This window comes from Balaenoptera physalus, assembly GCF_965194825.1.
Source record: "Balaenoptera physalus genome assembly, chromosome: 6".
Lineage (NCBI taxonomy): Eukaryota > Metazoa > Chordata > Mammalia > Artiodactyla > Balaenopteridae > Balaenoptera > Balaenoptera physalus.
The window spans coordinates 81,634,285-81,659,441 of NC_138885.1; the positions used below are offsets into that span (position 1 = coordinate 81,634,285).

Here is a 25,157-nt window from a genome sequence, read left to right on the forward strand (position 1 = left end):
CGTGGACGCAGCTCCCCTCTCCTGGACAAGCAAACTATCATCTCAGAGTTGGTTTCTTCCCTTTCCTTGTCCTTTCCCCTTTCCCGTGTCCAGTGGGCATAGGTCTTGAACTTGAGGATGGACAGACCTGGGATGGTTCTGATTCTGAAGGTGTGAAACCTCAGGCCCATCCTGTAACCTTCCTAGTCTCGTTTCTGCATCTATAAAGTGGGGCTCCCAGCGCCTATTTCGCCGAGCAGCAAATAACTTTTTCAGAAACGGAAATTCTCTGGCTCCACTCCAGCCAACTGGATCGGAAACTCTAGGGTAGGATCCAGCAATCTGTCGTAACAAGCCGCAGGTGATTTCAACACAGGCTAGATTTTGAGAACCACTGTACAGAGGGGCCAGTTAAATGAAATATTGTGTATAAAGAGCTGGGCAAATAGTAGATGCTCAATAAATAGTGGTTATGGAAAACCACACAAAAAAGGAAAAACCCAAGCATAGATAACAGAACAGATTGGTGGTTGCCAGAGGCAGGGGGTGAGGTGGGCAAAATGGGTGAAGGGGGTCAAAAGGTACAAACTTCAGTTATAAAATAAGTGAGTCCTGGGGATGTAATGTATAGCATGGCAACTATAGTTGATAATAAAATCTTGAAAGTTCTCATCACAAGAAAAAAAATTCTGTGACTATGTATGGTGATGGATGTTAACTACATTTATTATGGTGATCGTTTCAAAATATATACATATATCAAATTATTATGTTGTACACCTGAAACAAATATAATGTATGTTGTTTAAAAAAATTTTTTTAATTGAAAAAAATTTTTTTTAATTTTTAATTGAGAAAGAATTTTTAATTGAAAAAATATAATGGTTGACCATGAAACAATTAACGTGATAAAGATGAAAGGTACAGATTTATTTTTTGAGAAATTCAGCTTCATTACCATGGTAAATTTTATTGCTTGTCTTTTCCTTTTTATTCATTGCAGAAACTTCAGAAAGGACACACTAGAATTAATTAGAAATGTTAAGATTGCCCAAAAAAGGAGCACCTAGACTTGATCAAATTCAAGATGAAGAAACTTACCTGGAGAATTTAGCAGTACAGAGAAATGCTTCTGCTTTTTTTGAAAAATATGATCGGAGTGAAGTACAAGAGTTGCTAACTACTGCACTAGTTAGCTGGTTGTCTGCCAAAGAAGATGTCCACTCTCAACTAGACATCCCGTGTGGAATTATGAGTCAAATAAATAATGTAGCCTTCTCCACAGCAATCCTGCTGACTCCTGTAGACCCTACTGCCCTCTTAGACTATAGAGAAGTCCATCAAATCATAAGGGAATTGGCTGTTGGAATTTATTGCTTAAATCAAATTCCTTCAATCAGTTTAGAAGCTAATTATGATCAGAGTTCTTCTTGTCAATTACCTCCAGCTTATTATGATACCAGAATTGGGCAAATTCTGATCAATATTGACTACATGTTGAAAGCACTATGGCATGGAATATATATGCCCAAAGAAAAACGAGCTAGATTCTCTGAATTGTGGCGTACCATCATGGACATTGATCCAGATGGGAAGCCTCAAACAAATAGAGATATTTTTGCAGAGTTTAGTTCAGCAGGTAAGAGAATTTAATTTGTTTTATTTTTATTAGAAGCCTTTTTCTAAAATTTAAAAGTAATTTATCTGTGGCTCAGTTTTATGTATTTAGCCAATGTTTCTTGAAAGAGATTTTTTGAATTACAAAGAGTCTATCTTTTCAATAATTAATAATTAATTTTTTTCAATGTCACCTTCTGAAGCTTGGTTAGGACCTGAACCACAGAAGTGTTCATTTGCTATTTACTGTATCTGTGGCTAGACTTCTGTGAAGTTCAAATGCCTGGGAATAAGATTTGCTTGATGACACTAAGGCAGCCTGACTCACCTGCTATGGGTTGGGTTTCCAGATGTGTTTCAGCTCTGTACCTTTTGTGTGTATCAGCAAGCAGTACCATCTCTTGGAGATGGTACCTCTGTGTCTCAAAGACAGTTTAGATAGCTAATAGCTCTCATTTCTATGCAAGGTAATCAACTTCTGTTGAGAGCAGACTCAAGAGTATTGAGTATAGGCAGAAATTCTCCCCCTCTGGGTGAGAATTAGTCTGTGATGTTGGTGGAATCAACTAATGTCACTGGATAGGTGCAGAGTACCTACGATTGAAGGATCACTGGCTTCTAAAAGATTATAGCTGTAACTGGAACCAAAAAATCTCTTCTTGTTGTTCAGGTCCTTGGGGTGATTAGGGTGAAGTAATGCAAAATGCTGCCAGTAATGTCTAGTAAATTCCATTAATTTCTGCATTCCCTTGACTGGTCTGGTAGTTCCTCTTAAAGGGTACTGATACTTTGGCACATGCAGATGCATTGTTGAAGAGAATATGGCATGGTCAAAGTCTTAAAAACACTTGTTAGCGTTCAACCAGAAGTGCTATCATTTCTGGTAGTTTAGGACCTCCAAGGCTAGTTGAGGTCACATAAATAAAATGTATCTAAATTAAGATGTCATTTTGATGTCAAAGATGATAGAGTAGTTGATGACTCTTCTATCCTGGAAGTTGTCTAGTAATCTATTCACTACTCACTGGAAGACAGTAGGGAATATTGCACAAGCCAGATAATGTTTCTGCCTACTTGCATTGGCCAAGATGTGTCTATAAACTAAGCTACACCGTTTGCCCTTCTTGATTGAGATGATGCCAGGAACTTTGTGAAGATCTGAGCTCCATGGAGGTTAAAGATCAGCACGATTGGATGGTGGTTTTTAACAACGTTAGAGCTTTGACAATCCTGACAAAAATTGTGTTTGCTTTTCTTCCCTTTTTACAAAGGTTACTTTGAGACTCTCATCAGAAAGGAGGTGGGACTAATGAACCATCATTCCAGTCTAGCATGTGTCAAGCAAAGCAAAAGCCAGAGCTGACAGATTGACTGGTAAAGAAACAATGAGCCCTTTTTAGATCCAGATATCTAGGTGGAAACTCCATTATACAAGTCAAATTCTGGAGAGTAATCAGGGTTAGAGGTGCACATTGAGGATTCAGTCATTCATATGTTAAAGTCACAAGAGCCTTTGGATCATCCAGTGAGAGCATCAATAGTAAGAAAAGAGATGGCCAGGGCAGGAAGGAGCACGTGTCCTGTTTTGTATCTACGGACAAAGGGCTCCTACTTAGTTGATGATAAAATCAGTTATATCAAGCAACTTTGTGGCCCAACATCTGGTCTGCTGAATGTAGCTGTCTGTCATATCTGAGGCCACCCTCTATGAGTGGTGCCTCCCAGTGGTGCTCCTGGTGGAGGAGCTCAGAGACACATAGAAACATTCTAATGAAGCTGTAGGTGGAGTTGGGGAGCACCCAGAGACTAAAGTTGTCTGTCATGGCTTACGCTTTCAGGGGCGATATTCAAAGTAATTAACCACCAGCACAGCGTGAGCACTGGCCAATCAGAACAGACATCAGCAATAATGCTGGAACAGGATCTCAGAGACCTCCTGCTTGTCATATGTACCCTTTGCTGGATCATGGAGCTTTCTAGGCTATCCCAGGGAAGGGAGGCATTCAAAGAGCTCAGGGCTATAGCAATTTAACTTACCACACAATATGGAAGCTTTCAGTATTTTAACAATGTGGCCATATTGATACGTAACTAAATATCAGTCCCAGACATTTCGACTTAATTCTCCTTTTCTGGATAGGAATTCATGTCTTGACTATTGTGATTCTACCACTAAAATATCTCAAAATCATCCACTTTGCTTTATCTCAACTACAACACCCTGATACAGAACACTCTTTTCTCTAGCCTTACATACTGCAACTGCCTTCTGGCTGCTCTCTCTGTCTATAATCCCTTTTTCACCGAATATGAATGAGGCTGGAAATCTTTCAGAGGCAGTCACTACCACCATGTGCCTTGGGAAAAGTGCTGTGTATGTTACACTAAAGCACTTTGTAATATTGGCTGCCGGCCAATCAAAGAAGAGCATCATATGGGGATAGAGATATTTTTCTCCCTCCACCACACTTCAGGAGTCTGCTGAAGAACCAGCAGCATCAATATGCTTCAGGCACTGTAACAAAGGTATAGTGCAAATAATTGTAAATGACCAAGCAGCACACACTTGAGATGTGCTGGAGTGGAGTTTTCAGGGGGAAACTCCCAGAGGCAGCAGCAGGAATAGGTACAGGTTCCCCATCATGCACCACATCTAGAGCATCACTATGAAATCCTGCAGGGCCAAGCATCAGATTCCAGGAAAGGGACCTGGACTCTTAGAAGGTGGGGCTTTTATGCTGCATGCTTAAGGATATACAGGGTCAGACACCAGCATACAAGTGCAAAGTGTATTAGCCTAGGTTACCCCCCAAATTAGGGCCTGAAATGAGGGCTTAAGTCAGAGTAGTTTATGTGAAATGACTCCAAGGAACAGGAGTGAGGGACAGGAAAAGTGAATAGAAAAAGAGTCATCAATCCAAGGATAATGCTGTTGAGCTTTCATCACTTGAATAATTAGGGACGGTTTTGCTGGGACTCTCTGGGGCGTCACATAGAATACGCTTCAGGATTGTCAGCCCGAGGGATGGAAGAGGAGAGCATGTTTTCCCTGGCTTCTCTCCTTCATTAGTCGAAGGTTCCATGAGAGTTAACTCCTCATGCAGATTTGTTCATCCGTCAGAACGGTGGGATGGGTTCCATCAGGAGTCCAACACAGCAGTGGCAGAGAAACCCCAGGCCAAAAGTAAGGGCCACGTGGTGCAGTCAGGTTACATCTGTGTGGAGCTGGTCCATGCAACGACAGCTAGAATGAAAAATATGGTCTGGGAGGAAGTGAGGTAGGGAACAAAAGGTGTCTGATATAGAGTGTGACTCATGGAAATTTGGCTCTAACCCTGTGCTCTCAGCTTAGTCCTTGTAGTTGCCGCTGTATGGTGGCAAGATAGTGGCGAGACTTGCTATTTCATATTTCACATTTGGGGAAACAGCACCTCCTCTCGACTTCGAGACTGGGTTCAAACCTTGCAACTGACCATGTGATTGCCTTAAACACTGTGCTACAGTGAATTTCCAAGGAACTCTGCGGGAGGCCAACTATTTTTTTGGGAGGGAAGACTACTGGGAATCACTGAGGCCAAGTTAAACTTCACCTCTTTAATACCTTTGCACTGTATAAAACCACCGGCAAACACCACCTTTAAAAAATGGTAGCAACAGCAGTGGAGCATAGAGCCCACCAAAAATCTGGTCATATTATCCAGTTTGCTTACGGTTCTAAGCCGTTTTCTCAAGCTTTGATTAAGGTTGTAAATATCTTAAAAAAGACAATTTGACAACAAGAAACAATTTAATTTCATCATAAATGGGAAGAAAATGTAATATAAAAATTGTCATTCATAATATAGAGTAAAATCAAGTTTCAAGTCTTGTTTCATCATGATTAGTTGGTAGGAAAGTTATTTATTGTATATGTTTAGCTTCTGTTATCATCAAAAAGAAGAAATATGTAATATAGGACCTGAAAAAGCAAATATACTTTATGCCCAAGTAAGAAGCTGATTCTCTGCTTAAAGGAAGATCACATTTCTTGTTGTTCTTCCATATTTTCTTTGATTAAAGATGGGACTTATGTTATTATGTTTCCATGGTGTTGTATTTCTCCAAAGAGAATGAAAATCAATTCTTTTTAATTCTGCAAGCTTCCATCTTTCTTTACTCTGCTTAGTTACCACGTATCTATCTGCTTTTATTCTTTGACAATTTTATTGGCATTTCATTATCCCTTTGCTGTCATTTCGGTAGAATTTCAAGATGAAACCCTGTCTTCAATCTACTCTGTTTATCCAGAAACCAAGTAAGAAATTTTCACAACCTAAAATCTTTCTTTTTTTACTGTGAAGGTTTGATAGATATTACAAAGGATCCAGACTTTGATGGCATCTATGACGAAGACATGAATGAAGATCCAACATATAATCCCAATAGCCCTGAAGAAAAAGCTGTATTTATGAAACATGCTGAAAATATCCTACTAAAGTTGACATTCAGTACCACACAAGTTCAACAGTGTGAAAATGTTTTTATATTTGAAACAGCCTATTGGCTTACTAATGCTGTAAGATATAATCAGGATTATCTTGACATTTGTACCTACCAGAGATTACAGCAAAGGTTATATCTTCAAAAAAAGATTATTCAAAAGCACTTTGAGAAGAAAAAAGAAATCAGGAAAGGGATAGGATACCTAAAATTAATATGTTTTCTGACTCCATTTCTACTGAGTTTAAAAAAGAAGATGAAAGTTCCATATTTAAGTAGTCTGCTTCAGCCTTTCTCAGGTAAGAGTATCACCAAAAATTATATATAAAATGTAGATATATATTGAACTTATATGTAAATTCAATTTTGTTTCTAGTATGTGGGTCCAAGCATGTAACCAAGCTGTAGCCTGTTAAAAAGCAAACTGTAATGTCTCCAAAGTAATTAAAAATACTTGGTATATTCACACAGTACATGGTATATATTTATATCAATTATAAGGACTGTTGAAAGACTTAAAATGAGTTCTGAGAAAATAGGGAAATATGCTATGTTCACGATGGGACAACACTATATTATATCTCATTCAAATTATAAGTTCAGTGCGCTTCTACTCAACATCCCTATTGTGTTTTTCATGAAAGTTTAGAAGTTGATTCTGAGATTAATATGGAGCAGTAAAAGATCATGAATGCTCTTACATTTCTGAAAAAAAGATGAAAACATATTAAAAACTTTAGTAATATATTGGTATTATAACAAAGAAATAGACAAATGTAAGAGAATAGAGAGCTTAAATAGGACCATGTTTACATGGAATTTGACAGGAATGCAGAGCAGACTATTCTTCCCACCCAGATTAGCACACAATTTGTGTATTTTCACTGGTGCTCAAACTTGTAGGCTTATTATAGTGGGCTTTCTATTCAGATGGCAAATTTTCAGTAGAAATTTTATAAGTCATTTAATGAAAGTTTGTATCATGAGAATTATGATAGTGAAGATTATAATCCATATCTGTAAACTATTTAAAAATGGACTCATGACAGCCCTTGTCCAGGATGGGAGTGGGGAGAATGTCATGTGTATGGAACTGATATGCTTAAAGAGGATGTTAGCTATATCTGTAATGTCTTATTATTTAAATTATTGGAAACAAATATGACTAAATATTAATAATTAATTTCCAGGTGGTGAGATTAAGGTGTTATATTTTTCTTTGTACTTTTCTAGACCTTTTGCATTTCTCAAAATACATTATATACCTTATATTGATGAAGCTATATTCTGCTAACAAGTCAAAATATTGAATAAACCTAATCCTTGCCAGGATTTTAGAAAATTATTTTTCAAAATAAATGTCATATGTGTAGCTTCATTACTTTCCAGAAAAATGGGCTGATTATTTTTGTCATGTGAGAGATACCCACATTTTTCTTTATAGTGTCTCTCTTTTCCTTAACTAGCTCAGGTTAACTTTTGTTTATTTAACTAAAGATTCTCCACGGCACAGAGTTTCAAATCTTTTCTGATAATTGGGGGTAAAATATTAGTCTTGAGCTCATATATAGTAATCAATAAGTAAAATAATGTTTTGATTATTCTTTTGAAATGTCTGTACAATGAAACTACAAAAAAAGACCAAAATGTATGATATAAATATATTTTAATATTTAAAATATACATTAAGAGCATGAATAAATAGACTGTAATTGCCAAGATTTCCATTTCACATAGAATTTTTTCACTTTATGAGAAAGAGAATTTAGACCTCAAAAATATGATTGCCTATATGCTGTTATTCAATTTTTAAACAAAAATTTGTTTTCATTTTTGGAGATGACAAGGTCAAGACAGAGCGAGAATTGCCTCCATTTATTTATGGACGAGATTTTAAATGCCAGAATTTTCACTACAAAGAGGATCAGTATTTTCATGTTCATGGAGGAATTGAATTTGATATCAGCACTCCTTCAGTCGAGAATGCTTTGGAAGATTTTAAGGTTTAAATTATTATTGTTCCTGAAATGGTTTGTCATTTCACAACTCTTTTATCCTATTCTCCAACCAGAAAGAGGCTCTGTTGGTACAGGCACCAGGCAGCTCTCCAAATGATTATCTTCACAAGTCACTAATTTCTTCAAACATTACATAACATATATGAATTAAGTGCAAGTATATCTAAGGTCTTGTGTTAAATGTCAGAGATAAAATGATAAATAAGCTAGGCACAACTATCATCCTTGCAGAATTTACAGACTTCTAATGGACCACATTTGCCCTAGAATAGTTAACCGAAGAATACGGTAGAAATCCCTGAACATTAACTACATATTCTTCCATTTTTCTCAAAGATTAGTATTAGAACAGAGATCCTCTAGAGTTTGAGAACAAAATTCATCTGGAAAACATAATACATTTCAATTGTCATTGTTTTTCTACCTTCTCCATATTATATTCTTTTTAAAAAATTTTCCTCTTTAATCCAAATTAGGGATTGGATACATTCAGTTATTACCAGGGTCACTTGGGATTTTTTATTAAAAATTTGTCCTTTACAGGTATAAAATTTCATCTAAAATAAGTCTTAAAATTGTTTAGATTTGTTTAAAGATTTTTTTTCGTAACATGTATTTTAGAACAATTTAGAAAAAATACGGGATTGTGCTGCTAATACATTTGCAGAAGATTCAGGATACAAAGAATATTACTCAATACCAGTCATGAAATTAAATGGAAAAAGGTAAGGAACTTTTAGTAATGATTCACAGTAACACAACTTGTTGAAAGCAGAAAACAGGAAAGTGTCAAAATGCAAAGGCTAACTTAAAACCTTAGGATGGAGATCCTAGAACAATAATAACCCCCGTGAATGACTACGGACTCTACAAAGTATTAAATCTTATATTTATTACTTCATACACCTTGATACATTCTGTGTAATAATCCTTAGACATTGTAATTTGTTCTTACAATGAACACAGTGGTTAAATGGGGATGGAGGTGGGGCTCAAATCCTATGGGCCCACTGAAAAGCAATAGACTCAGCACACACCCCTTTGTTTCCGTAAGGAATATGATTTTAAATCCTCTTCCTCGGCTGGGTCTTGTTAAGCCTGTCATCTCTTAGAGCACCATGTTTCTCTCAGTATTTTTAGGCTCTTTTATGTATGTTCTTGGATTTTTACAGCTTGGAAACTGAAATTTGTAAATAAGGGAAATAGAATGCAGAGGAAACATTTGAGTTGGAGGTAGAGACTTGAGATTTTAAAGCATATTGGAGTTTGTTTTGTATTTCTTAAAGTCATGGAAGTAGTTGAGAGGCTAGGGCCATGTCAGAAACTCTGGAGAGTAGAAACCTTTAAGGGGGGTGGGGAGTTGCAGAGAGCGCAAAAGAGACTGAGAAGGAATGATAGAGGTAGAGGAGAAACGAGAAAGTATGATAGCATGGAAGCCAAATGGGGAGAAGTTTTAAAATGTGGTAATAGTTAAAAGCATCAAATTCAAGAGAGAAAAAGACCAAGTTGAGTTAAGACTGAAGAAAGCCCTCTAAATTTGACAATGACTTGATAAGAGAAGATGTGGTTATAGAAGGCTATGTGTAATAAGTTGAAGGATAAAGTCGGGGAGAGTTCATGGGATGTGAAGAAGTAAAGACAAAGATTATAAATTTCTTTCAAGATGCATGGCAGTGAGGAAAATAAGAGGAATAAGGTAGAGGGAGAAGCAGATAAAAGATGAAAGGTGGATCTTTCCACTGAATACTGCCTGGATGCACACAAGGTACTAGAGCTAAAGTCAAAGACCATGTGGCTAACGGCCTCCATGATTTTGAAGGGAACTAAGAAGTAGATCTCACTCCTCTGGAATGGACAGTCGGTGTGCATCTCCCTGGAGGAGGAATCTCTGAGGGACCTAGCACCTGTAGACATACTCCATGTATGATTCTTGCCAAGCTGGAGGCTCTTCTAAACAGAGGTTTATTCTCCCAGGTTCTAGTGTCTAGCGGGACATGAATGATCCTGGAAATGCAGGGAAAGAGCTGGAATGAAGGCTGTGCTGGATGAGGTTGTTGTGGGTGAAGGAGTATGGTTGGTGTAAGCACCCTGCCATTGCACCGTAAGGGATCCAGTCATATCACTGCAGTGGGATCTCATAGTGGAATTGTTTCTCTAGTTTCTGACTAATGCACAGCATTTGGTTATCAGTGTTGGCGAATTGTAGACGGATGGATTTGAATTTTCAGACTTTCAAAACCAGCATAAGCTTGTTTCCCAGACCCAGCCAGCATGGAGTAAAAGTGAAAACCACAAGAGGAGTAGTAGTATTTTCCTGGCTCCTGAGCCAATTACCAGTGAACCTTCAGTTCCCTATAAAGTCTACCCCCACAGAATTATTTCTAGAAATCTTGTATGCCCATGGGTCAGCACTCTCATCCACTATGACATATTTTCGGTCTCCTCCTTTCCTGCCTGGGCTCCCTGTAATGATCCACTGCTGGAACCCCAGAGCCCAACAGCCCCAAGAAGGCAACTCGATACTGATGTCACTGTTGTCTCTGACACTGCTGCTCCTGGTTACAGAGCTGGCCTCACCCCTGGGCTGACTCCTCCTGATGTCTGGTAGATAGCACGCATCAAATGTGAGATGTGTTGAAGCCAATTCAATAACATAAAGATAATTTCTTTCCCAATTTTATTGGTTTCAAACAAGTGCTGCCTTGAGCCCCTAACAACTTGGTGCAAAAAACAGCTCTTTCAGTCATTTTGCTTACAGTTGTTTCTTTCTGTGTAGGGATCTTCTTTCTATGTTGGTCCTGGACCAGAGAATAATCTGAATGATTGAAAACATGCCATCTCAAAATCTCCCCTCTTCTTTGCTTTTAGGGGCACTGTTATTGGGCTGAGCTCATGTATCGTGATGTTCTCTTTCCTCAGAATGATTTACTTCCTAGGAGGCTCCCGGTCCCTAATGAAAATAGGATCATTTCCACTGGCCTTCCTGCCCTGCTTGGAAACATCTAAGTCCTAGATTCATTTTTGGCTCAGGTTGTATTCTTCCACCATACCAGCATCAAAAAAATAGGAGCCACAGTCAGATACCCAGGATTTGGCAGTCCATGAAAGTAGAATAACTCATGAATTATTAAGATGATAATGATTGGAGCAAATAGATGAGTTGATACTGATACTAAAATGTCCTACGGGGGGGAGAGCATACCAGCATCATGATGCTGTTGTGGATGTTAGGAGGCAGATCAGAAATCAACTTGACGTAACGGTGGCGTGTCCGGGAAGTGTGATGTTAGAGGGTCCTACTGCAGTCCCTAAGCTGCGTGCAGATGCCCAGGCAGAAGACTATGGAGGGAGTTGTTTAAAAGTGAGACTCCGCTAAAGCCCCTGCTGATGCCTACACTTAAAAGTTTTGAGTAAGAACAGTGGTGTGTCACTATGCAGTACTTGGATGAGGGCTCACTCACAGTGCTGGCCATCTGGGCTTTCTGTGCTTCCAGTAATCATCTCTGTGTGGGCCAGTGTTGGCCTAATGCACAGGTTGTGTATCCAACTTTGCAGGGGTGGGGGGGGGTCACAAAATTCTGAGGTCAGAGACTTTTTCAGGGTACGGTGATCTTCACCACCAGTTGCTTCTCCAGTTTCTAGGGTAGGACAGCTCCCTGCTGATCTTGGATGTTTGATTGGTATTGGATGATTAGACCAAATTTCTAAAAGAAATCAGCCTACCTTCCCTTGGTATTTGTTAAATTCATAAGTTTGTTTCATCGCTTGGGCAGTGATCTGGGAGTACATCACTGAGTACCAGGGCTCCAAATGTAGTCAGCAGCTTCTGATTCCATAGCAATTTCCCACAGCCAGAGCCAGCTCCCTGGAGAAGTACATGAAAAGACAGAGGTTTCTGACACTGGGTTTCTCTTGGAGCAAGATGATGTAGAGCTGGGCCAGCCAAAGACCAAAGGACATCCTTAGTGTAATCCCTCATGCCTAGATCTATGGACACAGTCTTGTGGGACTTGGGGTATCTGTATATGGTGTCCACTTTTATCAGTGTGTATAATACCAAGGAAAAGTGAGCCGTTTTCTTCCAGAAATTTAGTTTAGTCATCCAGTGCAAATCAAGTATCTGGGTCTGATCCATACAGCTCCTTAAGGCCCATCAGCCTATCACCACTATGATCTGAAAGCCTTCAAATCTGGGTAGGATTCAGAATACCTGCTCCTCAATTTTGGAGGCTGGAGTCTAGTAAGTTAGGCAAGTTCCCATTGATGAAGGTGGACAAAGTGACAAGTCCACCATCTGGCCTGGCACTATACCTGAGAGGTGTGGGTAAAGAAGCCTTTAGTTTATATTCTCGTAGTCTGGTTTCCTTTGGGGGAAGAAGATGGTGGATATGAAGAATGACAGCCTCAAATAAATGCTAACAGGTCCTCAAATATGTCTCCATCTATGCAGAGGTCTTTATATTCAGAAAACTGGGATTGAAGTAAAGGTCAAAGAAGAGAGGGTATTAGCCCCTGATCGGTTCATAATAGAGTGTTTTCCTAAGATCTTCCTTTAACTCATCCATGAGGCCCAGTGATTCCACCTCAGCCTCTGGGCAAGGAGTTTCCTTAGCATAGAGAGTCACCGACTCACTTTCCTGGAAATTAGCACAATGGAAAAAACTTCTCAGCATCCTAAGGAGAACTAATAGTCCCTGAGCAGCAAAGTGAAGAGCCATGGGAGGGGGTTACCACTGTCAAGAATACTGTTTTTACAGCAATCAGTAGTTGCCTTTAGAGGAGAAACCCAGGTGACATTAAGAGGCTTCCCACTGGCAGAGGTGGGGACAGCAGCTGAGACACTCACCACTGAAATCTGGCAATGGGGAAAGGTAACTCGTGGCAGAAGTGGAGGAAGGCCACCATTTTCTTTTAGCTGTGATGATAAGCAACCCCAGGGAACAGAGCCACTCAAGATGTTGTCATTTTTTCATTCCAGAGTGAGAGGGGACGGGGCCTATTGCCTACCTATGATTCAAGGACCTGGTGGGTTGGGGTTTCCCTAGCCCACTGTGCAGTGAGTAAAAGTCAAGCAGCCATTACCCAAAACATCATTCCAAATCAGACTCACGGTGCACTCTTGAGAAAGCAAATATAGACATAACTAGATTAAAGGAATTAAAAAGTAAATTTGTAAGAGGAGATTAAGCAGATGGTTAGAAGGTAAACCTAGAAATCTTTCAACCAGAGTTAGGACTTTCAGTGACTTTTAGGCAGTGCCCCTAGTCAGTGGTATAGGAAAGACAGAGTCAATTAAAAAGGCCAGTATGGAGAAGATACTTGTTATAAAAGACCTGATTAATAGCAGTTGATAACCATGTCATTAAAATACTTACAATCAAGTACATTTTAAACTATATTTTGTATTTGTTATAGAAAATTGTAATTGTTATAGAAAAAGTTTTGCCAGCATAGAAAAAAAGTAACAAATAACTTCCAAGTCAGAAAGACTTAAATTGTTTTCTTTATTGTTTTTAATAGCTACTATGTGATCAGTTTTGAACTTGAAACTTTCTATCAGCAACTATATAAGACACAGTGGTGGGGAGCCATAAATGAAATAGTGAACAATCTGAGACTGAAAAGACTTCCACTGACAGATGCTCAATTACATGAACAATTTAAGAAAAAATTTGGTTTCAAAAAAGCTATGAAATGCAAGGTATTTCAGTGATTACCACATAATTTAGTGTAAGAAATTATAAATAAGTATATGTCTCAAATTTTTATCATAGGGATAAATAATAGGTTAAATAAAGTCTTCAATATGCAATTAAGATTCCACATTTTAGCAGCTGAAAAGTTCTACAATTCTGGATTACAAACTTCTGGCCAGATGACAAAACAACCTGTTTATGAATGGAATTGTGATTAATCTTAATAACAGCTAAATATCTATTGAGTGCTTATTTTGTATGCCAGGCATACAAATACTATAAATTCTTTCAAGACACTGGTACTATTGTTATCAATCCTATTTTACAAATGAGAAATTTGACATGCGGCGAGTTAAGGATCTTTCCCAAATCACACAGCTAGTAAATTGCAGAGGCAGGCTTCAGTTGTGGGGACTAAATCTAAGGAGCAAACCTGGCATCCTGAATCAAATCTTTGTATCTGCTTCAATATGCCTTGACTGACAGCTTTTGGAACTGATAAATTAAGTGGTGAGCTCACCAGTTTCAAAGGATACATTGGCATTTACTTACCATTTATTTGTTTTAATGTCCACAAATTTTAAGCTTTGATAAACTATTCGCTAATTTAAAAATATTATTGTAAAGCAATTATACGCCAATAAAGATGTTAAAAAAAAATTGAGTAGTCAGAACATCTAAAAGAAGAGTGTAACATGTTCACCTCTCCACTTTGAGACATAGAGGAAAGAAGACAAACTGTATTCCTATAGCTATATATTTCAAGTCTCTAGACTTCTAAATTAGATTGTTCTTAAATCAGAGAGGAATTCGATGTCCATTTGCTTTTAAATATTTCAGAAAGATATTTGTTTCCTTGTTTTAATTGTCTCCAGAGAAGAAAGATCTACAACTTCTCCCTTAAAAAAAGGACGGGAAAAAAAAACTTCCCCAAAATATTTTTTAAAGTTCTCAATGTTTCTTTATAGCTCTAACAACTTCCTTGCCCACGGATCTTGTGAAAATTCTACTGTAATTGCGCACCAATCATGTGATTATATTAATATATTTCATTGTACTTTTCGTCCTTTAACTAAACTTTAGGTGTATTTTGAAAAAACTAATTCTGGCCTTCCTAATAATTTTAGAGTATCCCATTTGGTATGAAGTCTGCTGTTGAAAGAGGATTATCTGCTGTTTTCCATACATTTAGCCGTAAAACTTCAAGTTCGACGATCAATGTTTCAGATGAGGCAGGTTATGCTATTTTCCATCAAGCTGCTCTACACAACAGAGTTCCAATCATATGTCAACTGTGCAATGCCAACTTCAATGTCAACCAGAGACGCTTTATTATACTTAGCCAAGGTACCATAAAGTTTTTAAATCTTAAAATGTTTTTCTTTTACTCACCCCTATTCGGCATTAGGAATGCATGTTGATTTTAGCACAAGGTTAAAATTTAGTATTGGAACCTAGAGCAGAGTTGAGGTTTTTGTTTCACTTATCTCAGAGAGGCTCCTTTTAGTTCTCTAAGTATCACTTGTTGCTCCCTTATGTAGTAAATATTATTTATTCGTTTATTGTGTTTCCCTCATTTGAATATAAGCTCCATGAAGGGCAAGGATTTGGTTTAGTTTGTTTGCCATGGTATCCTAGTGCCCAGAAGAAAACCTGGCATTGGTAGGTGCTTGAGAAATATTTGTTGAATGAATGGCATGATGGATGAATTCAGGGTAGCCTTTGATAATCACTGACATAATTAATATACAGTGATGTACCATAGAAATTCTGAGAAAAGGGAGATAAATAGAGATCCCAGCAGAACATCCATTTCTTATCCCAGGCTCTTAACCAGGTAATAGTTTCTTCATACTATATAAACTTATATTTAATAACAAAAAATTCCTCTATAATCATAATTTTAGGATTAATGACCCCTTTAAGGCTAACCTGGTTTAAACTTTAAAAAGCAAATTTTCTTGATTATTATTGTAGATATACATACATATTTATATGTTCATTGGAATAAATTTAACCAGTATAAAAATAATAAAATTGAAAATAAAGTGGAAGCCCTCCACAACTGAAGAGGGAAATAAAATGTTGGGAATAGCTGATGCAATAACATTGGCAATAAGAAATGGCAATTTTACATTTTAACTTGCTGCCTTAAGAGGCTGTGTTAAAGTTTCACACCAAAACAAAATGTCATACTTTAATCCTATTGACTACTGATAAATTTCATACTCTATCAGTATAATTAAAATGTTTTGGTATTAAGATGCTTCTATTACTTAATTAAAATGTTCAATACACATGAACTTAGTTAAAATAGAGCAAAATTCAGTCAAAATGCAATGGGTGGCCTGTTATTTAAAGATGTGTTTTATTTTAAGTGTTTTTTGGTGTAAAAAAAACATTGGTAATTAAAGTCTCTCATTCATCCTGTGACTACATAGATTTCCATTTGCTGAGAACTGAGTAGAGTTTCAAGTACGGAAAATATCTATGTGTTATTACTTAACCAACACAAAACTGCCCCCGTGAGTTTTGGCCAGCCACGAGCGAGGCAACGTTTCTGGGTCTGCTCTGATGCAATGTCAGACGCATGCCCACACCCAGATGACTTGGCCCAAAATTACACTCAGACCTTCTCGGTGTAATCCTGTCACCTGCATCTCAACATAGTCATTTTGTTCTCCTTCATATGAGTCAATGTTTACTAATTTAGGAAACCTTTTGCATACTAATAATCATACTTCTATGTGTATTCCCTTTTAAAACAGAGTCATCAAAACTAGACATGAAAAAAGAAAGAAATGGTAAGACATAAGTAAAATACTTGGTGCATTTTTAAAAGTTTATATGTTAAAACTTTTCTTGTAGTAGATAATCTTCAAAATGCTGTCACATGAGAATAACACAAAATGATTTTTATATACATTTTGAAGTATACATTTTTTTCTACCCATGATTATTTATTCATCTTTTTCTTAAGTTTTGGGGGATGGTTCTCTTTTTTTTAACCGTGGAATTTGCAAATTATCTCTACTTATTTTTGTAAAATCATGCCCCAACGTGGGTTTTATGCCTAAAAAAAGAGCAGTTAATACTATTTAGATATGCTACCATCTAGTGACATTAACAATCTATGAGGTCTGAGGAACAAGCCATTCTTGCTGAGGTGAGAGACTTGACCCAAGTATTGTGTATGAAGAAAACTGAAAAAAATTTAAAGGATACACCTTCTATATCTATATCTAAAAGGCTTTACCTTCATACTCTATATAAGCTAATTCAAGGAGGGTTTATTTTTAAAGAAACCATTTACAAAGACCTGAATTTTGTAAGGGGAGGGCAATAGTTATTCAAACCAGCCACCTTCCATTGGTGGAAGAACAGCTAATGTGAGATGACCAGAGAGGATAAGTATGCTGACCTCATCATCCTCCTTCTCCAGTCTCCTGCCAGGGCTCCCCATTGGCAGTTACTGACAAGAAGCCAAAGGACAGGGATTGCAAAATCTGCAGAGGCGGAGAGCAGGGAGGGTCTTAGAGGGAGGTGAGTGGGCCTGGAGGGGGAAAAGGAAGCTTATCTACAGCCCCACCTACCCTGTAGGAATTTGCAATTGAGTAACAATAGTATACCTCCTGCATTATTGCTCTATTTTTTCCCTTTTTCTTTTCTAAATATTACTTATGGCTACCTTGTATAATATTATTTATTTGTTTATTGTGGCTTCCTCAATTGAATATAAGGTCCATAAGAGCAAGGATTTGGTTTACTCTGCCATAGTATCCTAGTGCCCAGGAGAAAGCCTGGCATTAATAGGTAGTTGGGAATAGTTGTTGTGTGAATGCATGATGGATGAATGCAGGGTAGCATTTCACAATCACTGGCATTATTAATATACAGTGATGTACTACAGAAATTCAGGGAAAATTCAGGGAAAAGAGAAAAATGGCTTTCAGGTCCCATTAGAGCATCTGTTCTTTAGACCAAGGATCTTTCTCTACCCGAGAATAATTTCTTCAGACTACATAAACCCCTCCAGGACTTCCCTGATTTGAGCATGACTAGGACAGTGTTTCTCAGCCTCAGCACTACTGACGTTCGGGCTTGATAAGTCTTTGCTGCAGGGGCTATCCTATGCACTGTAAAATGTTTAGTCGCAGCCGTGGCCTCTACCCACTAAATGCCAGTAGCAACCCCTACCCCAGCTGTGACAACCAAAATATCATCAGACATTGCATATGTCAAGGGGAGACATTTCATCCCACTATTATTGGATAAACTTTCAAGTATGTAGGAATCACACAGGTATCTTGTTAAATGCAGACTGATTCAGAGGGCTGGCTGAGAGCCGAGATCCTGCATTTCTATTAAGCACACTTTAAAGGAGTAAGAGCGGGGTGTAAGAATAGTATTCCTGCCCCTGGGTTGTGCTGGAATATTTTTTGAAGGAAGGTAGAGAAGAGAAGGAGAGGGTCAGTGGGGAGGTTAGCATTGTTTAAAACAAACAACCAACCAAACCAAACCAAACGAACAAACTTCAGTTCATTTTGATATGTTTCTCCTGCTGAGCTAACTGCGTTTCATTGATTGAAATGAACCAAAATGTTCTGTAGTCCTATGATTAGGTCTCAGTCTTTTGGGGAACTTGTGCTCCTGAACCATGAACTTCAACTTGCTTCTCAGTCCCTGCCTTCCCTTAGGTGGATCAGGATGGCTGAAGGGGACTGTAATTGGGTACTTCCCTTCCCCCAGGTAGGTTAGGCTCCGATAAAACCTCAGCAGGTTAGGCTCTGGTAAAATAGTTTCTCCTGAGGACCGACTGGCCTTGTTAAGAAAAATAGAATGCTTTGGTGTATTTCCAAATGGTTCCTTTCCCCGTTCCCCTGCTGGAAGCACAAGGGGGTATTTCTTCAATATTAACTGTGAGGACCTGGTCGAGCTCCTGGAGGTAAAACTCTCTAAAGCATGGGGGCCCCTTATGACTGGGTCCCCTGGAGTTTCTCACTATCAGACTTGTCCACACTGAGCCACCAGCAATTTGTCAATTACACATCAGGTTTTCTGACCCTGCCACTCGTTCCTATAGAGGTTTCTGCTCTTGGGTTTCTGCTCCAGTAAGTTGTGATTCTCTGTATCTGCCTGTCTATCTCTCTAGTTTTGGGAGCAGCATTTTTGCCATGTGACCTCACTTCTCTAATGGATCTGAGAAGAGTTGTTCATTTTTCAGTTTGTTCAAGTTTTTACTTGCTGTTAGGATGGATTGGGGACTTTTAAGCTCCTTACATGCCAGACCAGAAACTGGAAGACTAAGCAGTAATTTTAAATAAATAGATTTGGGTCAGATGTTATAGATTATCAAAGGCTATGATATAGAGCTTAGACTACTAAGGCAGGCAGGAGGCCATTGGAATTTTCTGAGTTGGCAGAAAAACAGTGCTTCACTGAGGAAATACCATTTTGGCTGAGGAATAAATAAGACTTAGGTAGACCCCAATCAGAGAAGTGTTGTTTGGGAGAAGGAAGCTTTCAGACAGCAGAAATAGCCCAGGGTGACCGGATAATTCATCATCCAAATCAGGGAGTTTGAAAATGGAAGGGCAGTATTAATAATTATGCTGGGGCAACAGGAATAGACCAGTACTTTCCTGGACGGTCGGTCACCCTCCATTTGAGGAGCTACAAGAAGGCCCAAATAAAGAGAACAAGGTGTGTATGTTGCCTTTCTTTCTCTCTCTCTCTTTCTTTCTTTCTCTTTCTCTCTCTTTCTTTCTTTCTCTCTCTCTCTTTCTTTCTTTCTTTCTTTTTCTTTCTTTCCTTCCTTCCCTCCTTCCTTCCTTCCTTCTTTCCTTCCTTTTCCTTTTTAGAGGGGGGATGGTTCAGGTTAAGTTGGAGCCAGTGCATCCTTTTCCTGTACTAATGATCAGGTGGCCTCAAGATGTCACTAAAGAGTTTTAAACAAGGAGGTAAAAAGATCAGATTTACATTTTGAAAAAGTGGATTGGGAAGGGCAAGAACAAGGTGGGGATATCAGTTTGGAGATGATTATGGCTTTAAGTAGGGTGGTGATGGCAGTAAAGATTACGTTCTAGAGATATTTAGACTTGGTGATGGGGACTGGTTATGAAGATGAAATGAGAGGAGTCTTTCAGGTGTCTGGTTTGTAGAACTGGCTGGATGATGATATCCTTCACTGAATTAAGGAGCGATGAAAGAGGATCAGGTTTGGAGGAAAAGATAGGAGTTCAATTTTGAATATGATAAGTTTGAAGTGGTGTGTGGAGATGCCTAATGAGATGATTGATAGATCTGGAGCTTCGGGAAGAAATCAGACCTAGAGACATAATCCTGGGGGTCATCAACTTATAGATTGTAATGAAGCCATTGAGAAGATAAAAGTCTTAAGGTTCATTTAGATATCAGGACAATGAAAAGGTCCCAAAGGAGACTGCAAATAAGTATCCAGAGATATTGGAGAAAAATAAGAGTGTCTCATATCACAAAAGCCAAGGGAAGAAACCTTTTTAAAATGGAAGAAGTGTTCAACTTACTGTTGAGAAGTAAGATGAGACTTGAAAAACACCCACTGGATTTAGTGACATAGAAGCCTTTTATGAGCATATTTTTTCAATTTTAAAGAACCTTATCTCCTACTACAAAACATTTGAATAAAATGGAAAATAATTTAAACAAGAAATAGTTTATTTTATGACTCTTATACTTTGACTTAATTTTTCAAATATTTAATATTTTCAGTGTTATTTATTCTTCTTAACTTATAAAGAAGTATTTATTTTTAATGGTCAGACATCCTGAGTTAAAGAAGTATGGAGTTGCCTAAGTATATCCTTTTAGTGATCTTCTTGGGAACTTTTATATCACAAGACTAAGCTCTGTGGTCGGACATTAAAAAGGCATGTTTTTCAGAAATGTTAGCTCTTTGACCATTGAAGTAATTGTCCATCCATTCTAGGTCCAACACCTCTACACCTGGCAGCACAGGCTTGCTCATTAGAAACAACCATCTGTCTACTTTGTTTCAAAGCTGATTACACACTTTCTGAAAAAAGAGGCTGGATGCCAATTCACTTTGCTGCTTTCTATGACAATATCTGCATCATAATTGTTCTCTGTAGGAAGGATCCTAGTTTACTAGAAGCTGAGGCAACAGCTGAGTAAGTTATTAAGCATTTGTAAAAATATAAATTTCTGCATTCATGGCTTGCCCCAAACACTGACACTAAAAGGACTGGTTGTTATGATTGATTTGAAAGGCTATGTTGGGCTTACTCTGCTGTCCTTTCTGGTCACTGTCTTCTCCTACCACTTATCTTTAGAATTTATAAAAATGGGAACTTCTATTAACCTATGCATATTTTCTGGAAGAATAAGGGCTTCCAGGGAAGCCCTAGGAAGTTTTTCCTAACCTTTTCCCAAAGGTGTGGTTCTACAGATTAGTTTATCAGGTTAACTACTTATACTTAGTGTCCTGGAAGAAGCATGAGACAAGGGAGGAGAAAGATGTTCTAAATTGGACCTTATACAACCAGGAAGCAGCCTGAGGGCTCCAGACCAAGGTGGATAGACCGTGGACAGTAGGAGAAATATCTAGTGGTATCCAGAATAGAAAGACATTAAAAAAAAGAAAAGAACTTTGCAATAGGGAAACATTCCAAACGGTGTTCTGTTTCACAATTTAGCAACCTTTAGGGTGGAGGTAAAGCTTCTCCTGAGGATACATTCTTGGCTAGTAATCTAGATACCAGGTTATTATTTTGGTTTAGGCATAGTTTCAGATATTTTTGGGTCTTCAAATAACTTGTCGATTATTATTCAGTGTAGAAATAAATCCTCCCTAGGTTGGGGCAGAGATGTGTGTGGAAAAGCTTTCGGGAAACCAGGGTCTCTGGCTAATAGATTGTCTGGCAAATGGATTCTGGGAAGAGCCATGGAATGTGGAGACCTGAGTTCAGTTCCTAGTTCTGTCATATTTTGACAATGTGTCTTTGAGCAGAAGGGAGCTAAAAGACTGGGTGGATTGTAAAAGGTCAAACAATTGAAAATCAGAGGTAGAAGTAAGAAGCTATCTGTGAACGTAAGGAAGGCGCAAAGGATTCGTAGAGAAGACAATTACCAAGGTTGAGATCTATGTGGAGCCAGTGAGGGGTGTGACCAGGCTGGTGCGTATGAATGTGGAGCACAAATGAAGGTATGCCAAGGACCTGAGAGGTCAGGACACAGATGGTAGTTAGCATGGGTGCTGAATAGGGGGAGGCATGTTGGCGAGGCAGCCAATACATGAGCTAGGCTGGCGGAAGAGGACCCAGCTGGCAGGGGCAGTGGCAGTGTGGAACTGGAAAGGGCCATAATATAACTTGCTAACATATTTTTCAAGTGAGGAATATCAGAGTGATGGTGTTAGAAGTCGAAGTTATCTTTATTCCTACCACTGAGTAGGCGAAAGACAGGAACAGAAGAACACTCTTGTTAGAGTAGAAAAGGGAGAAAATGAAGAGATGTTTACTCATAAAGGATGAGTTTCCCCTGGGCCCAGGAAAAAGAGGAGAAGCTTGGGGCCAGCTGGATATTGGTGAGGGTTCAAGGACAGGCAGCAAGAGAAAGGGGCTTCATGAAGAGAAGAAGGCATGGGTATAGGGATTAAAAAAAAAGTAATGTTTGAGGCAATGTGATATGGTGAAAAAAGGCAGGGGGACTATGTATGAAGACTGTGCTAACAAGCACCTTATTCATCCCTTACACCAAAACTGTCAGCTGATTTTTGTTACTCTCATAATTTTACCGACAAGAAAGTAACCTAAGTTGCTTAAGGTCACATTGCTAGTCAGTAGACTTGTTAGTTAAGATACAGTTGAAGTTGCCGTGACAAAGCTAGCCCCAAATATCTGTAGTTTAAAAAAGATAAACGTAGTTCTTTTTCATGAAGCCTGGGTTGGTGGTCGAGGGCTGGCATAATGGCTTGGCAATATGAGAGACCCAGACGTCCTCTTGTTGCTTCTTCGCATGTGGTTTCCATATCCTGGTAAAAATGGCGACTCCTGCTTTCATTATTATGCCTGCATTCTAGCCATGAGAAGAAAGAGAGAGGAAGAGTAATGGCACACTCCATTTCTCTTTAGGGAATTACCCAGGTAACTTCTACTAACATCACACAGGCCAAACTCAGTCATGTGGCCATACCTACCTATACGAGGAGGTAGGAAATGTAGCATTTGGCTGGACTGCCATGTGCCCAACCAAAAGCTCTTCACCATCTAAAAAGCAGATAGTGGGTTTTTGAGAAAAACTGTTAGTTTCTGCCACACTAAGGAAGCTGGGATTTGAGAACTGGGCATGAATTGTAAAGAATGGGTTAGCAACCGCATAGCACAGGGAGATCAGCTTGGTGCTTTGTGACCACCTAGCGGGGTGGAATAGGGAGGGTGGGAGGGAGATGCAAGAAGGAGGAGATATGGGGATATATGTAAGTGTATAGCTGATTCACTATGTTATAAAGCAGAAACTAACACACCATTGTAAAGCAATTATACTCCAATAAAGATGTTAAAAAATAATAATAAAAAAAAAAGAAATGGGCTGGAGCACTAGCTGAGCCTCAGTTTCATCATTTGTAAAATGGGCTGATAGTACTTGCCTTGCTTTTTCCTTCACTCATAGAATTGTAGGGAGCCAATGAGATAGTATAGTCTAAGAACTCTGTACATTATCAGCTTCCAAACAAATTGTAATGCATGATAATCAAGTTGGGAGGGAGGGTAGGGGTAGCCAAGGCAAGGGGGGCAAATCTACTGACATGTGGAATATACAGAACAACACTATGTGAGGAAGAGAAGATGATGCATAAATCAGACTTCCTCCAACAGCCATTTGGATAGTTTTACAAGAAGTAAATTTGACACTATGTGTGTGCTCAATTATTATGACATATTCCTTGATTTTTAGGAATCAGTGTACTCCACTGTTACTTGCTGCCACTTCGGGAGCACTGGACACTATTCAGTACCTACTTTCTCTTGGAGCTAACTGGAGAAAAACAGATATTAAAGGAAATAATATAATTCATTTAGCAGTGCTAACCTTTCACACGGAGGTTCTCAAGCATGTAATAGCGTTAAATATTCCTGAGCTCCCAGTTTGGAAAACTTTGGTAGGTGAGTATAGAACACATAATCTCTTTATAAATAAATGTTCTGATCATTATTCAGTTTAATTATTGGCACTTATTCTGAAATAAAACAAAGTAAAGCATGCATCATATTTTGAGTTAAAATCAGAAATACAAATAATACTGGACTATTTTTGTGTGTGTAAAAGTAGTTTTATTTCTTTTTTTTTTTAATTTTTTTATTATTTTTGGCTGCATTGGGTCTTCGTTGCTGCATGCAGGCTTTCTCTAGTTGTGGCGAGCGGGGGCTACTGCTCGTTGCGGTGCGCAGGCTTCTCATTGCGGTGGCTTCTCTTGTTGCGGAGCACGGGCTCTAGGCACATGGGCTCAGTAGTTGCAGCACGCGGGCTCTAGAGCGCAGGCTCAGTAGTTGTGGCGCACGGGCTTAGTTGCTCCGCAGCATGTGGGATCTTCCCAGGCCAGGGCTCGAACTGGTGTCCTGTGAACTGGCAGGCGGATTCTTAACCACTGCACCACCAGGGAAGTCCAAAAGTAGTTTTATTTCTAAATTAAAATAAAAGAATAATAACCCAGATGATATTTCACACAATTATATTTATTTTTACTTTCCAACTTTCTCCAAAAGTCCAGCCATCCTTGGCTCCATAAAATTAAAAAAATTAAAAAAAAAAGAGGTAGGAAATAAAGTTTGAGTGGAAAATATAAGATTCCTTCCAATTCATTCCTCACCTCCTAATTTTAGAGACAGATTCAGCGACATCTTTCCTCATATTTTGATAATGTTTTGTGAAAAATTCTATTTGAGGTTTTTTCCCCCAATTTATATTCAGTCTAGCCAGAAATACTATAAAGGTAAGAGTTACTCGCCAACTGAATGTACACATCTAATTTTACTCCCTCTCAAGACCCTACTAAAATTATGTGGAGATTAAATAGCAGCAAACAAGCATTGAAGAGAAAACAGGAAAAAACAATAAAATATTGAAAACAAACAGGCAAGTCTTAGGACCTAGCAGACCAGAGAAATCATTCCAAGCCAATTCTGGGAAAGCTGAGAACGTCTCAGATTCACACCATAAATCTCTAATAGGCTGGCTGGAGAACTGGCGGTGCCAGTCAGGAGTGCTCTCTGCAGAGGCTAACCAGGAAAGACCTAAAGATCTAAAGCGGGAATTCTCCCCAACTAACAGGAAACTGGGAATCTGACCCAAGAGAAAAGCAAAGGGAATT

At 38.6% G+C, this 25,157-nt stretch overlaps 1 protein-coding gene and 1 long non-coding RNA gene across 2 annotated transcripts in view; one reads left to right on the forward strand and one right to left on the reverse strand.

Annotated features, from left to right (window-relative positions):
• The window catches only part of LOC309663463, a 320,115-nt gene that overhangs the window by 169,447 nt on the left and 125,511 nt on the right, over positions 1-25,157 (reverse strand). The gene's annotated exons all lie outside the window — the stretch shown is intronic.
• Positions 1-25,157, forward strand: part of ANKAR (ankyrin and armadillo repeat containing) — a 65,845-nt gene that overhangs the window by 5,891 nt on the left and 34,797 nt on the right. The window contains exons 2-10 of the mRNA XM_082466128.1: positions 983-1,618; positions 5,937-6,374; positions 7,915-8,078; positions 8,715-8,818; positions 13,614-13,794; positions 14,917-15,136; positions 16,558-16,593; positions 20,757-20,958; positions 23,744-23,952. Of these exons, the coding sequence (XP_082322254.1) occupies positions 1,018-1,618; positions 5,937-6,374; positions 7,915-8,078; positions 8,715-8,818; positions 13,614-13,794; positions 14,917-15,136; positions 16,558-16,593; positions 20,757-20,958; positions 23,744-23,952 (2,155 nt within the window). The 5' untranslated portion in view covers positions 983-1,017. The remainder of the gene's footprint in view (positions 1-982; positions 1,619-5,936; positions 6,375-7,914; positions 8,079-8,714; positions 8,819-13,613; positions 13,795-14,916; positions 15,137-16,557; positions 16,594-20,756; positions 20,959-23,743; positions 23,953-25,157) is intronic.